At 38.3% G+C, this 14,392-nt stretch overlaps 1 protein-coding gene across 1 annotated transcript in view; it reads left to right on the top strand.

Annotated features, from left to right (window-relative positions):
- Positions 1 to 14,392, top strand: part of SYNE1 (spectrin repeat containing nuclear envelope protein 1) — a 524,167-nt gene that overhangs the window by 187,082 nt on the left and 322,693 nt on the right. Inside the window, exons 23-30 of the mRNA XM_026454397.1 lie at positions 1,546 to 1,680; positions 4,062 to 4,220; positions 4,434 to 4,642; positions 5,626 to 5,734; positions 7,631 to 7,795; positions 10,200 to 10,367; positions 12,249 to 12,419; positions 13,226 to 13,366. Of these exons, the coding sequence (XP_026310182.1) occupies positions 1,546 to 1,680; positions 4,062 to 4,220; positions 4,434 to 4,642; positions 5,626 to 5,734; positions 7,631 to 7,795; positions 10,200 to 10,367; positions 12,249 to 12,419; positions 13,226 to 13,366 (1,257 nt within the window). The remainder of the gene's footprint in view (positions 1 to 1,545; positions 1,681 to 4,061; positions 4,221 to 4,433; positions 4,643 to 5,625; positions 5,735 to 7,630; positions 7,796 to 10,199; positions 10,368 to 12,248; positions 12,420 to 13,225; positions 13,367 to 14,392) is intronic.

Genomic DNA, 14,392 nt, shown 5'->3' with positions numbered 1-14,392 from the left:
TGGGCAGATGAGTCAGGAAAGCAGAGACTTTTTAGCTATGAGACCCACAGATATGGTGAGCAAAAAGAAATTCAAGAGCAGTTAGTGAGCTGACTTGTCATTGGCCATTCCTAAGCCCCCAGAATAGTAGAGAGTCATAGAATAATTCAAGTTCTCCAAATTACTAATTCATTATTTAGCTGACAAATTCTTCCATAACTAAAGATTCTTTTAAATCGGTAACTCGAGGTGACTGGCTAAGTCCTTTATGCTCATTTTATACATCCACCATATCATAGTATAGATACTGTGTCACTTGAAGTCTGGTGGCTGATACACAACTTGTCCCAGTATTGTAAAGCCATCTTCATGTTTATCATCTCAGTATCAATATTGAGAACATTAGTCTTAATGTTTGTGAATGGTATATGGAAATAACCAGCACTCTGAGAACGTGTATTTGAGTTATCTTTTCTGACATTTCAGTGGCTATTTGTATAAACCACTCTCTCAAATGATATATGCAGTGTATTTGTGATTCAGCAGACTAGATTTAGGGTTAATGTCTGTGACCACAAAACACAAAACATCTCATTCAGTTTATTCACCTCTACAGTATGGTACTTTTTGTTTTGAATCACTGTTTTTACAAAATACTTCTGCATGTCTACTCCTAAGACTGGGTGAGACTTAGTCATATGTAATATTGTCTTTATCTTCTTGGCAGTCATAGTGAGATATCATAGATGGGTGGCTAAAACAACAGAAACTTATGTTCTCACAGTTCTGGAGAAGGGAAGTCTGTGATCAGGTGCCAGTATGGTAGGGTTCTGGAGAGGGCTATCTTCCTGGCTTGCAGATGGCTATCTTTTCCCTGCACCCTCATATGACAGAGAGAGTGAGCTAGCAAGCTTTCGTGCTCCTCATCATAAGGGCACTAATCCCATCATGAGGACCCCACCCCCATGACCTCATCTGAACCTAATTACCTTCCAAAGTCCCCATCTCCAAATATCATCACATTTGGAGGGTAGGGCTTCAACATATGAGTCTGAAGAGGAACACAATTTGGTGCGTAGCATGTATGCCTATGTGTGCACATGTGTGCTTCTCTGTGCACTTGTGTGAATGTGACAGTGGCTCATGATGAAGCATCAGGCCCTGAAGCACTGTGGTTGGGGAATGTGGAATTATGAGGCTTAGTCCTGGCTTCTGTCCTGTTCTTCTGACTTCACCAAAGGGGAACCAACGCTCTATCACTACAGAATCAAGGTTTTGGCGTCTCCCCTTGGAAGATGAGATATTTCTTTTGGAATATTCTACCAAATTTGAAAACCACAAAGAATTTTTCTAAAAAATAAAAAAAAAACTAGTAGAATTTTGGATATGATGGCTTCTGATTCATAACTATAGGTGCAGGTAGTTCATTCTTAAAAAGCAATAGTGGGTTCCTGGAAATCTCAAAGAGGGCAGTAGCTGGCTTAGAGGCTGTTTGGAGGCTGATCGTGCCTGATGCTGCCTTTTTGTCTGTCCAACACTCTTACCCACTTTCCCCCTCCCTGTCAGGAGTTTTTCAGTCAGCTGGATCAGAGGGTGCTCAATGCGTTCCTGAAAGCTTGTGATGAACTCACCGACATCCTTCCAGAGCAGGAGCAGCAGGGGCTTCAGGAAGCTGTTCGAAAGCTCCACAAACAATGGAAGGTGAGTCAGGACAGGACGGAGACGCCGTGCATCCTCAATGAAGGGAGAAGCTTGAGCGTGTTAAGGTCCAAATGTAAGAGAAATTTAGAAATTCCTGGAAAGTCACTGTAACTATTTCCCTCATTTAAAAAATCGAAAAACTGGACTTAAATAAAACCTGATAATATATGATAGAATTGTGTTATTCCTATTTGTTATCAGCATCAATTTATCCTATTACTCGAGCATTCTTTTTGGTTTCCTGTTTTTTTTTTTAATCCTGGGTGACAAGAACGTTTAACTTATTCAAGCAACATTTCGTAAGCTTCTCTCTGCTGAATAAATCTTGTTAGGCATACCTACTGAAATCATAAAACATGTATTTATCGTTTCTCTCCCCAAAGGTTTTACCATCTAGTTGAGATAGCTATGATCAAAAAATATAAATGGAAACATTTTGTAGTCAAGAATTCAATGATGAACAAAGCATACTCCTCTTCCTCCCAAGAGCTTAAGAGTTCAGTAAAGGAGATAATTAGTTGCAAATAATACAAGTATAATATATGACAAATCCAAAAGTGCATGTATTTATGAAAGCTTTGAAAGAGGGAGGTGGATCCACTTGGAAGTTGGAAAACAGCGAATCAAGTAACTAGTTTTGAGCCAGAACTTTAAAGAAGAAGCAGAAATGGGAGTAGGCAGGGGTGACACAGCAGCACAGAAGAGAGAAAGCAGGAGAGTGTGCAGGGGGACATGGGGGCCCATGGGTGTCCATCTGACTTGTGTGTCATGGGCTGTGGAAGAACCATGGGAGATGAGCTGGGTCTATCCTGTGGAGGCCAACTTCAGACTGCATCTCAGATTCTGGAAGTAGCTGCAGCACAATGGAGACCCATGCAAGGCTGTCTGCCTCGAGGTAGACAGGAGGAAGACAGCTCTAGCTGTAGGTGAGTGTGTTCTACCTTGAGGTGATATTTCACATGCATTATATGGAGGAGTTTTGAAGTTCAGAAGATAGGCAGCTGAAACTCTCTGCATCAGGTTGCCTCACTTTGTGTATTTCAAAATCTCAGTAGTATAAGCTAAATAATTATCCCTGTGCACAAGAAAAACACAGTTAAAGAAATATCCTTTTTACTTGCAAAATTGCTAAATTTGAAAATTCAAGTTTTTCATTAAAGAAAGGATTATTAAAGAAATCCAAACTTTGTTAGATACATTTGAAGCATATCGTATTGTAAATGTATTACAGAATAAAGACTATAACTGAAGATTGCATTTTATTACACACGCACACACACACACACATCCCTCTAGGATTTAATCTAGGTGGGACTTTCCATAGGCCCACCTCATTTTTCTCCTCAGTCATCTTAGTATTCTCTTTCAAAGGTAATCCTTTAAAATGCCATAGGATAGAAGTTAGTTAAAATTAATGATGGGACTAAAGTTAATGATGAAGCTTATGTTTATAATTAAAAAGAACATGAAAAGTTATGGGTTGTTTGAGTGCTTGCTTGTTTCTCAGGGTATGATCTAAGGAAAAGAGGATATGCCAGGTAGTCAGCAGCCTGAGCTATAGTTTTCTTTTTTTTCTTTTCTTTTTAAAACTTTTTTTCACTAATAAGCTTTCCTCATGTTGTTCCTTTTTGAAGTAGGTATAATATCTGCCCCTCCTACCTCACAAGGTCATTGACAAAATCAAAAGGAACACATACAGGGGAGAGGGTATGATTTAAATCTATGGTAAAATCCTAGCTTTTGTACTTACCCCTGAGACTTAATGATGTAAGCTGTAAAATAAGAACATTAATACTGTGCATGACTGGCCAGACTTGGTGGCTCACGCCTGTAATCCCAGCACTTTGGGAGGCTGAGTTGGGTGGATCACCTTGGTCAGGAGTTCAAGACCAGCCTGACCAACACGGTGAAACCCCATCTCAATTAAATATACAAAAAGTGGCTGGGCGTGGTGGTGCTGACTGTAGGCCCAGCTACTCAGGAGGCTAAGAGAGGAGAATTGCTTGAACCCAGGATGTAGAGGTTGCAGTGAGCCAAGATCTTACCACTGTACTCCAGCCTGGTTGACAGAGCGAGACTCCATCTCACCCCTGCCCCCGCAAAAAGGTACCGTGCAGGGCTACTGTGAGAATTAAATCAAGTAATCACCGAGAAAACACCTAACTCACAGCAGGCTGAAAGGATTTGCTGTGGTCCTGGTACTTGGAAAAATACAAAGTAGAGAGACCAGGTGTGGAAAGTAGTGACTAATTCACACTGGCCCTAAAAGGAATATGTTATGGATTTTTTTTTTTTTTTTTTTTTTTTTTTGCCACTTCAATTGGGAATATACATAATCAGGAACATCATCCTAATTTTCTGAATCTTCCTATGGAATGTAGGATCTTCAAGGAGAAGCCCCTTATCATTTGCTTCATCTGAAGATTGACGTGGAGAAGAATAGGTTCTTAGCCTCTGTAGAAGAATGCAGAACTGAGCTGGATCGAGAGACCAAGCTGATGCCCCAGGAAGGCAGTGAAAAGATAATTAAAGAGCACAGGGTACGTCTCTCACACCACAATGTGGATAGCAATGTCAAGTCACATTGTTCCATAAAGGATGTTACTAATATTTTGATTTGGGTCTGGAAAAAGTAGCTTAATTACCCTACCTTGGTAGTCTGCGTGGGAATCATCCTTTGGTTTTTCTGTGAAAAAAGTAAAAGTACTGTGTGGCTTCTCACAGGAATTATAAAAACATTTATTACACATTAGGTTTTCTTCAGTGACAAAGGTCCTCATCATCTCTGTGAGAAAAGGTTACAGCTCATCGAGGAACTCTGTGTGAAACTCCCAGTCCGGGATCCAGTAAGGGACACACCTGGAACCTGTCACGTGACTCTCAAAGAGCTCCGAGCTGCCATTGACAGCACTTACAGGAAGCTCATAGAAGACCCAGACAAGTGGAAGGACTACACTAACAGGTAGCCTCGGAATGGTCTCCAGAGAGCGGTGTAGTCAAACTTCATTCTGTTAGTTCAGAGATCATGATAAAACAAGAAATAACATATTTCATATTTCTTGCTCATATTCTTGTACCAAAATCCTTCATTTAATAAAAAGAATGGATTTTAGTCTGAATCAGGGTGAGGCACTTTGTTTTCAAGTGACCCAGATGTTATTTCTTTGAGGCAAAGTTGGCCAATCCCTTTCTCCCCAATATCCTTATGTATTAGTCCTTTCTCACACTAGTAATGAAGACTAGTGCCTGAGACTGGGTAATTTATAAAGAAAAGAGGTTTAACTGACTCACAGATCAGCATGGCTGGGGAGGTCTCATGAAACTTACAATCATGCCAGAAGGGGAAGCAAACATGTCCTTCTTCACATGATGGCAGGAAGGGGAAGTGCAGAGCAAAAGGGGGAAAAGCCCCCTGTGAAACCATCAGATCTTGTGAGCACTCACTCACTATCGAGAACAGCAGCAGGGGCATAACTGCCCCCATGATTCAATTACCTCCTCCCAGGTTCCTCTCATGACATGTGGGGATTATGGGAACTACAGTCCAAGGTGAGATTTGGGTGGCATCACAGCCAAACCATATAACCTCATATCCCTAAAGGGTGGCTTCTTCCTCTATAGGTTTGTGTCTTACCCTGGTGGGGACACACGAGGCCAGACCTCAAGTGGTCCCTTCCTTCTTTCCAGGAACTCATTCCCTAGAACACGTCTTTTTCCTCAGCTGAACTCCCCCACTACCCCGCCCCTAGTAACTGAGCACAGAGGTGGCCACCCCTGCCCTTCAACATGAGCTTCATGTTAAAAGAATAGTTTCCAGAAAAGGTGTTAATCAATTTGATAATCACATAATTGTTAAATTTCCATGAATGAATTCAAAATAGAAAGCATACTCTAATCATTCTGGTATGTTCTCCCTTTAATAAGAAAGTGCTAATGTTATTTCAGATTCTCTGAGTTCTCATCTTGGATATCTACAAATGAGACACAATTAAAGGGGATCAAGGGTGAGGCCATCGATACTGCCAACCACGGAGAGGTTAAACGTGCCGTTGAAGTAAGTTCAAGGTCATTATTTGCTAGAGGAAAATTTCCCATAGTGAAAAAATAACGTTCGAGAATTTAACGGTTGTCTCCTTTTTCCTTTCTGGAAAAAAAAATAAGTTCTTAAAAATTATCTTTAAAATAAATCTCCTCATATTACTGTGGAGCATTATAGAGTTTTTTCCTATGAATCCTTGGTAGCTTTGAGAGTTAGTCATGCTCCGTGGTACCACAAATTCATCTTCAGCTAATGGAGAGTCCTGAGTGGAAAATTGCATGCATGGGCGTATAACCCAGTGGAGATTTAAGAATCATCATGGAAAACAAGAACACTGTATGCTTTTATACAATACATTTTCAGCCATGCAAAAGGCAGGTCACAAAAAAATCAGGGAATTGGGCAAGGTCTCTAGGCATCCTTTCTATGTGACATTAAGCTGGATTGGTTCATTTCAGCCTCTACTAGTGTGGGTGCAGCCTGAGGAACCCCGCCAGGGCCACAGAGCCCCAGGTTCAAACACAGTTTGCATTCTGTAAATGGCACTCTCTCACTCTTAGACACATAATATTGTGAAAAGTCTTCATCTTTCAACATTTTTAACCCTTGCAAGTCACGTAGTTGCCACATAGTTGCTGTTGAGGACAATACATTTCCTTTCTGTTCCTGTCCTTTGAGTTTTTGTTTTTTTGAGACAGAGTCTCTGTCACCCAGGTTTGGACTGCAGTGGCACCTTCATAGCTCACTTCAGCCTCAACCTCCTGAGCTTAAGCAATCCTCCCACCTCAGCCTCTTGAGTAGCTGGGACTATAGTCACATGCCACCATGCCTGACTAATGTTTGTAGTTTTTGTAGAGGTAGGGTTTTGCCATGTTGCTCAGGCTAGTCTCAAACTCCTGGGCTCAAGCGATCGGCCCCACTCGGCCTCCCAAAGTGCTGGGATTACAGGTGTGAGCCATTGCCCCTAGCCCATTTCTTTTTCAATTAAATTATACAATCCCCTCAAATGCTAGTGGTGCTCAATGTCATGGTATGCATGTGGAAGGATATCTACATTTGCTGCTGGTTACTTTCATCGTACACACAAAAAAATCACATCCTAGAATGAAGAGATCCCTGGGGTCTGGAACCAGCAGTTTCCTGTCCAGTGTGCATTTGCCCTGGCAAAGCCCTGGAGTGGTCCTGGTTGGAGACCCCTGCTCCCAAGCCACCCCAGAGCTGCTGTAGGGAGGACAGGCTGCTCCAGTCACCTCTCCCTCAGTCAGCAGCCCTGCGAGGTCTAAAACCCTGGAGTCTTTCTAGCATTTTCTTGTCAATAAAGCCTCCCTTCCTAAATTAGAACTGTGCTCCCATTTATACCTCTTGCTATATGGGATATTGGCTTCTAAAAGCTAATAAAAATTAAGCAGAAAATATCAGTTAATGAAGTTAAAATAAATCTTTAGAGCATCCATAACAATATTCAACAAGTAGACTGTTCAATAAAAGAAATCAGCTGATTGAAAAAAAAAGAACTTTCATTATTTTTTCACAAAATACCATCTTCTTTCCAGCTCACAGGAAGTGAGATAACAAAGTGTATGTATGTTATAGTTGCCAATTGTGGCGTCTTATGTTTTTCTACAGTATTTTTAGAATCATCTTTTTTATCATCAAGGACATATCTCTAAGTGTCTAACCAATCTAATTATGAAGCTGATTTTTTGTATAGACAACAGTATTCTTTCAAGCACTTGTGGACTTTTGTTAAAAATATGTACACAAAGTAAAATAAGCAGGCACTGTATTGTTGAATGATGTCTGACTCTATTCTGCTCCACCTGCAAACCTTCTTAGTCTGAGTCCTTTATTGCTGGAAAGTTATGATTTCACAATTGCACTGTGTTCATCAAAAGTGTTCTCTCATTTCAGGAGATCAGAAATGGTGTTACCAAAAGGGGCGAGACCCTCAGCTGGCTGAAATCCAGGCTGAAAGTTTTGACAGAAGTTTCTTCTGAGAACGAAGCCCAAAAGCAGGGAGATGAACTGGCAAAATTATCCAGCTCTTTCAAGGCTCTAGTGACGCTGCTGTCAGAGGTATAGCGTTTACTCACACTCTAAACAGACAGTTCTGGGTGAGGCATCTGGAAGGTTCTTTTCTTCTGGTTGTAGTTTAGCAAGTAATTTATAAAGAAACCATAGTTGAAACGGAATAGTTGTTATGCTTTTTTATATGAAGCTTGTTGGGAAAGATGAAGAGGATGTTTGATGTCTGGTCTGTGCCATTATTGGAAATGTTAGTTCAGTTTCATGACCTATATCTGAAATATAAAACTTATCAAATCCATACTTTTTACTCCTATGAAAAGCATTGTTATTTTATGGTCAACTTAAGATATGTCATGGAGACTAAGAATAAGGCTTAGGCTCAAAGAAATCCAGGGTTAGAGTTTAAATGTGATACCCTACCTCCTAGGTAACCTTCAGTTTACTTAACATCTAGGTCTTGATTTCCTTATTTATAAAACAGGGTTAAAAATACTCACTCTAAAAAGCAACGTCATGAATTAATGCAGTAATGTATGTAAAGCACATAGTGTAGTTCCTAAAACAGAGTAAATGCTCAATAACTGGTCCCTAGTAATAATAAAATATTCAGCATTTAATCAACAGGTTAAATGTTGAATTAAATCAACAGGTTAAATCAATAGCCTGATTTGGAGAATCATTTCAGTCATGTAGTATACCTTTAATATATACAATGTTTATTTGTCAATCATACCTTACCAAAAAAATTATACAAACTCCAACAAGTAGCATATGATTTATGTGTGTTTTTTTTTTTGTTTTTTTTTTTCTTGAAAATGCAGGTTGAAAAGATGGTAAGCAATTTTGGGGACTGTGTACAGTAGTATATTTTGTCCCACCAAAATAATAAAAATTAGCTGCCTTTAAAGTTAGAAGTTAGTAGTTTCCCTAACATTTACCAAGGCCATTTGCTGTATCTTCCAAGTACTCTCATGATTTTGCCCCAGGACTTGTAGCAAGAATCTATCTCTAATGAATGTTCACAGACATTAATTTTTTACACACTCATCTACCTTAAACTTCCGTATAATTTATATTAATACCCCTTTCCGCTACTTGGTCACTTACTTAGTGAAAGCAGAAAGAGAAGAATGGAGAAAAACACATTTTGTTTACAGATGGATTTGTATGAAGAGATGGATTTGGCACATTCAGCCCCTTTCTTTGATAAGAATTCATTTAGTATTTAAATTAGTGTTGAACACAATGTGTTTGCAATTGTCCAGTGTAAGAAAAAAAAAAGACTGTGGGTGGATGCACAAGATACAGTGAAGAGTCATTATTTCAACAGATTTGCTCGATTTATACTGAAATTGGGAGTTTGTGGTTTTCATACGTTCTTATTGCTGCTTGTTTGGAGAACAGATTGCTCTCCTTGGAAAAACTTAGATCAAAAGAGAGTCAAAGAAAAAAGATAGGATAAGAAAAGAAGAACCTGGAAGGTTTCTGTGGTAAACAAGTGATAACATGTAAAAATGATGATCTTAGTGAAGATAAAGGATAGGCTTCGAAAACAAAGGATGTTGGTAAAACGGAAATAGAGGAAGCAGAAATTAGACAGAAAAGAAAGTTCAAAATTTAGGAAAATGGAAGAGAATCCATTGGATGACTACAAAATTGTAAATTATATTTATTTTTATGTAGGAATATTGGAAGTACATTTATAACAAATTCTCTTTTATTCTCTTTTTCAACTCTACAAATCTTTTCCTATTTGCTTTAAATAATATGGACTCACTTTCTTGCAAGGTACTTTTATAATTAGGTTTTAGTCATGCAATTATAATTAAACCGACCTAGAAGTCAATATATATATAATGTATGCTGTTTTGTTATCATTCCTTGATTACCAGGTTGAATGGGTTTTTAATATGCCACAGAGCACCATATCAAATAAAGCCTACAATCCCCATAAATGATTATGACATTTAATAATAATGGAATAAACCTAAGTAATATGAGAAAGAATAAAAATTAAAGATCTGTGTTTATATTTCAAGTCGTTGAGGTAGACTTTATGCACACTCCTAAAATATGTAAGATTACATGATCTTCAACAGGGGGGGTTTTGATCAAAGGGTACAAACATCAAGTTCTAAGATGAAAAATTTCTGGGGTCTAATATACTGGTGGTGACTGTAGTTAATATTACCTATTGTATACTTGAAACTTGCTAAGAGAGTGGACCTTAAGTGTTCTCACAAAAAAAAAAAAAAAAAAGAGAGAGAGCGAGAGAAATATGTGAGATGATAGGCTAAATAGCCTGATTTGGAGAATCATTTCAGTCATGTAGTATACCTTTAATATATACAATGTTTACTTGTCAATCATACCTTACCAAAAAAATTATACAAACTTCAACAAGTAGCATATGATTTATGTGTGTTTTTTTTTTTTTTTCATGAAAATGCAGGTTGAAAAGATGGTAAGCAATTTTGGGGACTGTGTACAGTACAAAGAAATAGTCAAAAATTCTCTTGAAGAATTAATTTCTGGCTCTAAAGAAGTCCAGGAACAAGCTGAGAAGATCTTGGATACTGAAAATCTGTTTGAAGCACAGCAGTTACTTCTTCATCACCAGGTAAAAATGCCTCTTTCTTCCAACGAGATTATGTAAAGTTGATTTGCTACTGAAAGAACCAGAGAGATAAAGAATATAACCACTGGCTTGAAGGAGTGGGTAAGGAGGGCATGGGAAGGAACCAGTTGAATGGTTAAAAGAATTTGGCGCTTCTAGGTTTTTCTTCTCTGTATTAAACATTTCAGGATATTCTGCAACATAAATTTCCAGACTGAGTGACTTGATGACATCAAAAAGTTCAAGGAATACTGTGGAGAGAAAATTGGTTTAGCTATGAAAAACTGCACAAAACTTACTAGACTCTCCTTTTCAAAACAGAGAGGAAAGGCATAGATGGACCAGTGGCTTCATATTTGAGATCACTGTTCTTTTGCCATTATGTTAAAATCTTTCTCTTCAACTTCCAGTGTTGAACATACTTTAGTTTGAGAAATGATGACTTACTTGAAGTACTAGACCTTCCTGGAGTGTACACCCTTATAAAGGATTAGAGCTAGAAATAAAGAAATTCTGGTACATATATTAATAAGAAATTATTTTAATCAACTTAATTTCTGATAGTCTGGTAGTGTACATCAAAAAATGTTTGCATAAAAGGAATATATACCTTGTTAAATGCAATATAAATGGAAATTTGATTCAAATAAAATATTTTAATGAAAAAATTCTAGCTAACCTGATACACAGTAGCAAAATGGTAGCTAATTATATAATATGTTTGTGTGTATTATTATATATGCATATATTTGGTAATATATAAAAATGGAAGTTGCATTAAAAGTATGTGTAAAATCCCAGCCTTCAGGATTTCTAGATTTACTTAATAATTACAAAAAGGCTGAGTATAAAAAGTTAGTATTTGGTGTTACATTGTTCTCAATCATTGTGAAATGGTTTTTTGGGTTTCCATTTAATTTAGGTTCAATAAATTTAAGATTATAGATATTTATGTTAATATTTTAAAATTCTTCTCATATTTCTTGGGCCAGGTACTTTTTATATGGGTGCATTTACTTTGTGAACATTTATAAGCTGCATATCTGAGGTTTGTGTACTATTTTATTTGAAGATTATACTTCAATAAAAAGTTTACTTTAAGACAATTTCCCCCCCACAAAATCTCAGCAAATTAACCCTTCCAAATATACTGAGGAAATATATATTTATTCATTTATTTTTGGAGACAGCATCTCACTCTGCCACACAGACTGGAGTGTTGTGGCACAATCATTGTTCACTGCAGCCTTGAACTCCTGGGTTCAAGTGACCCTCCCACCTGAGCCTCCCAAGTTACTGGTACCACAGGCATGCACCACCACACTTGGCTAATTTTTTAATTTTTTTGTAGAAACAAGGTCTCGCTATATTGCCCAGACTGTTCCAACCTTTTGGCCCCAAACAATCCTCCAGCTTTGACCCCCCCAAAGTGCCAAGATTACAGGTGTGAGCCACTGTACTGCCCCTGGCCATAAATCTCTTAATATTTGCTTTTTAATTAAATAAATGGTGTTTTAAAATTGGAGTTGGGACTTCATGTTTTTAAGCAGAAAATAATTATTTAAGAAGAATCATGTCAAATGAATTGTTTTGCCAGACTCTTCCTGCAGTATTGCACAAAACGCTAAATGTTCTCCAAATCTGCACACAAAACACTAAAGCCAAATTATTTATGCTGTTTACCATTAAAAACATACAATATTTATAAACAATGTTCATCTTTGACTAATATAGCATCCGACTACCATTTCAACTGTTAATCTTAGCTGTAAAATACATTTCGGGCCCACCTTTCTGTACTTCTGTTAAGCGTGGGTGTTGATATCCCTACTTAGCTGTTGAGAGAGCACAATTTATATCCATCTGTTGAATAAATGCTTCTAGCAAAAGACAAAGCGGATCTCAGCAAAGAAGAGAGACGTGCAGCAGCAGATCGCGCAGGCGCAGCAGGGAGAAGGAGGGTTGCCTGACCGAGGCCGTGAGGAGCTGCGGAAGCTGGAGAGCACCCTGGACGGCCTGGAGCGAAGCCGGGAGAGGCAGGAGCGCCGCATCCAGGTAGGAGCCGGAAGTCAGGGGCCATTTAAACAGAGACTGGGCAGTGTTCACTTCCTGTTGTGCCTCATGACAGCAAGGCAAACCTTTGTTACTGCCTCTGATGTTTCAGCCCTGTGTTAAATTCTGTACATGAATCATCTTTTAATCATCACATCAGCCTTAGAGATGGATATTGGAATTAGCACATTTTGCAAGTGTGGATGCTTAAGAAGAGAGAGTTTGAGGACTTTGCTGCTGTATCACACAGCACTGATCAATAATAAAGCCAGGATTTCATCCACACTTGTCTGAATCCAGAAATTTGATCATACCATTTCACTTTTCCAGGAAGCCATGCAGCCACACGTTTATGCCATCTTTATGCTTTATTGGGATGCTGACACATTACCTTTAAAAATGTTTTTGAGTTTTTGCCAACTGCTCAATTCTCTCTCTTCATCTCCTCGTCCCTCTCCCTACCTTCTCCTGTGCTTCCTTTCTTGTTTGAGACAGATTGAGAGACATTTTTTTTTTTTTTGGTTACTTATCTACATTTTAAGTAATATCTTTACATTTCTAAGACTTTACAAATTATAAAAAACTCAGAAATCATCTGAGTCCATGTGTCTTCTCTTTTGGTAGACGAAAACATTGACATAGAGAAAAGAAATTCTTACAGAAGATACTAGAATCATCTCTATTCATTGTGACTGTGTGAAAATTGAAATGAGAATTCGCTGAAAGTTGACAGTTTTGCAAACGAATGAACATGTGATAGTATTTTGTGACATTTGTAACCCTATTGTTGTTTATTTTTTCAAATTTAGGTCACATTAAGAAAATGGGAGCGATTTGAAACAAACAAAGAAACAGTAGTAAGATACCTTTTTCAAACAGGTTCCAGTCATGAACGCTTCTTAAGTTTTAGCAGTTTGGAAAGTTTATCTTCAGAATTGGAACAAACAAAGGTATATTATGGCTCCTTGGTACTCAATATTCAGAAAAAACAAAGCAACACAAAACAAAATTATTTCTCCTCCATTATTACTATAATCATTACTGTTAATTTAATCAATACTTACTATTTATTGATGACCCATTCTTTCAACATACTGGAGAATGAAAACATAAGTAGGATTAAACATCAAGAAGAAAAACAAAGATTTTATCAAATTGGAAAATGGTTAGTTCCCTAATAGGTGTGTATAGAGTTTTTAAAATCTGGAGGCAGGCCAGACACGGTGGCTCACTCCTGTAATCCCAGCACTTTGAGAGGCTGAGGAGGGCAGATCATGAGGTCAAGAGATTGAGACCACCCTGGCCAACATGGTGAAACCCCATCTCTACTAAAAATACAAAAATTAGCTAGGCATGGTGACACACACCTGTAGTCCCAGCTACTCGGGAGCCTGAAGCAGGAGAATCACTTGAACCCGGGAGGCGGAGGTTGCAGTGAGCCGAGATGGCGCCACTGCATTCCAGCCTGGCAACAGAGAGTCAATCTCAAAAAAAAAAAAAATCTGGAGGCAATATTTTTTAACTGAACCTTAAAGAGCAGGTAAAACTTAGTAGAATCTGGAACAAAATACAGACATTCTTTGGAAGTTGGAATGGCATAGGGCATACAAGTGTTCTGAATAGGAATTCTGTGTTGTAAAATAGAACAATGGGAAATGAATTTGTAAAGGAAATTTGGCCCGTATTTCAGAGTCTTGAAGACCTAAAGCATTACTCTCTAGGCAGCATGGAGCCAGACTTGTTGAAGGCTTAAAAAGCCACATGATCAGAGCTGGGTTTTGGATCAATTTTTAGGCATGTGTAGAAAAGTGACTGAAAGTGTGAAAGACTGTTTTTCACTTTTTTTTTTTTTTTTTGCGTATGGGCATATGGGAGTTAATATGGGCATAAATAAGGGTGGTGGGGTGGCAGGTGATACACAGAAACAGATACAAAAGATGTGGAGTTCACAGGAAGATAGGGAAACTAACCAGACG

This window comes from Piliocolobus tephrosceles, chromosome 5, assembly GCF_002776525.5.
Source record: "Piliocolobus tephrosceles isolate RC106 chromosome 5, ASM277652v3, whole genome shotgun sequence".
Taxonomy (NCBI): Eukaryota; Metazoa; Chordata; class Mammalia; order Primates; family Cercopithecidae; genus Piliocolobus; species Piliocolobus tephrosceles.
The sequence above is the reverse complement of the archived record's forward strand: the minus strand, read 5'-3'. Positions and strand labels throughout refer to the sequence as shown.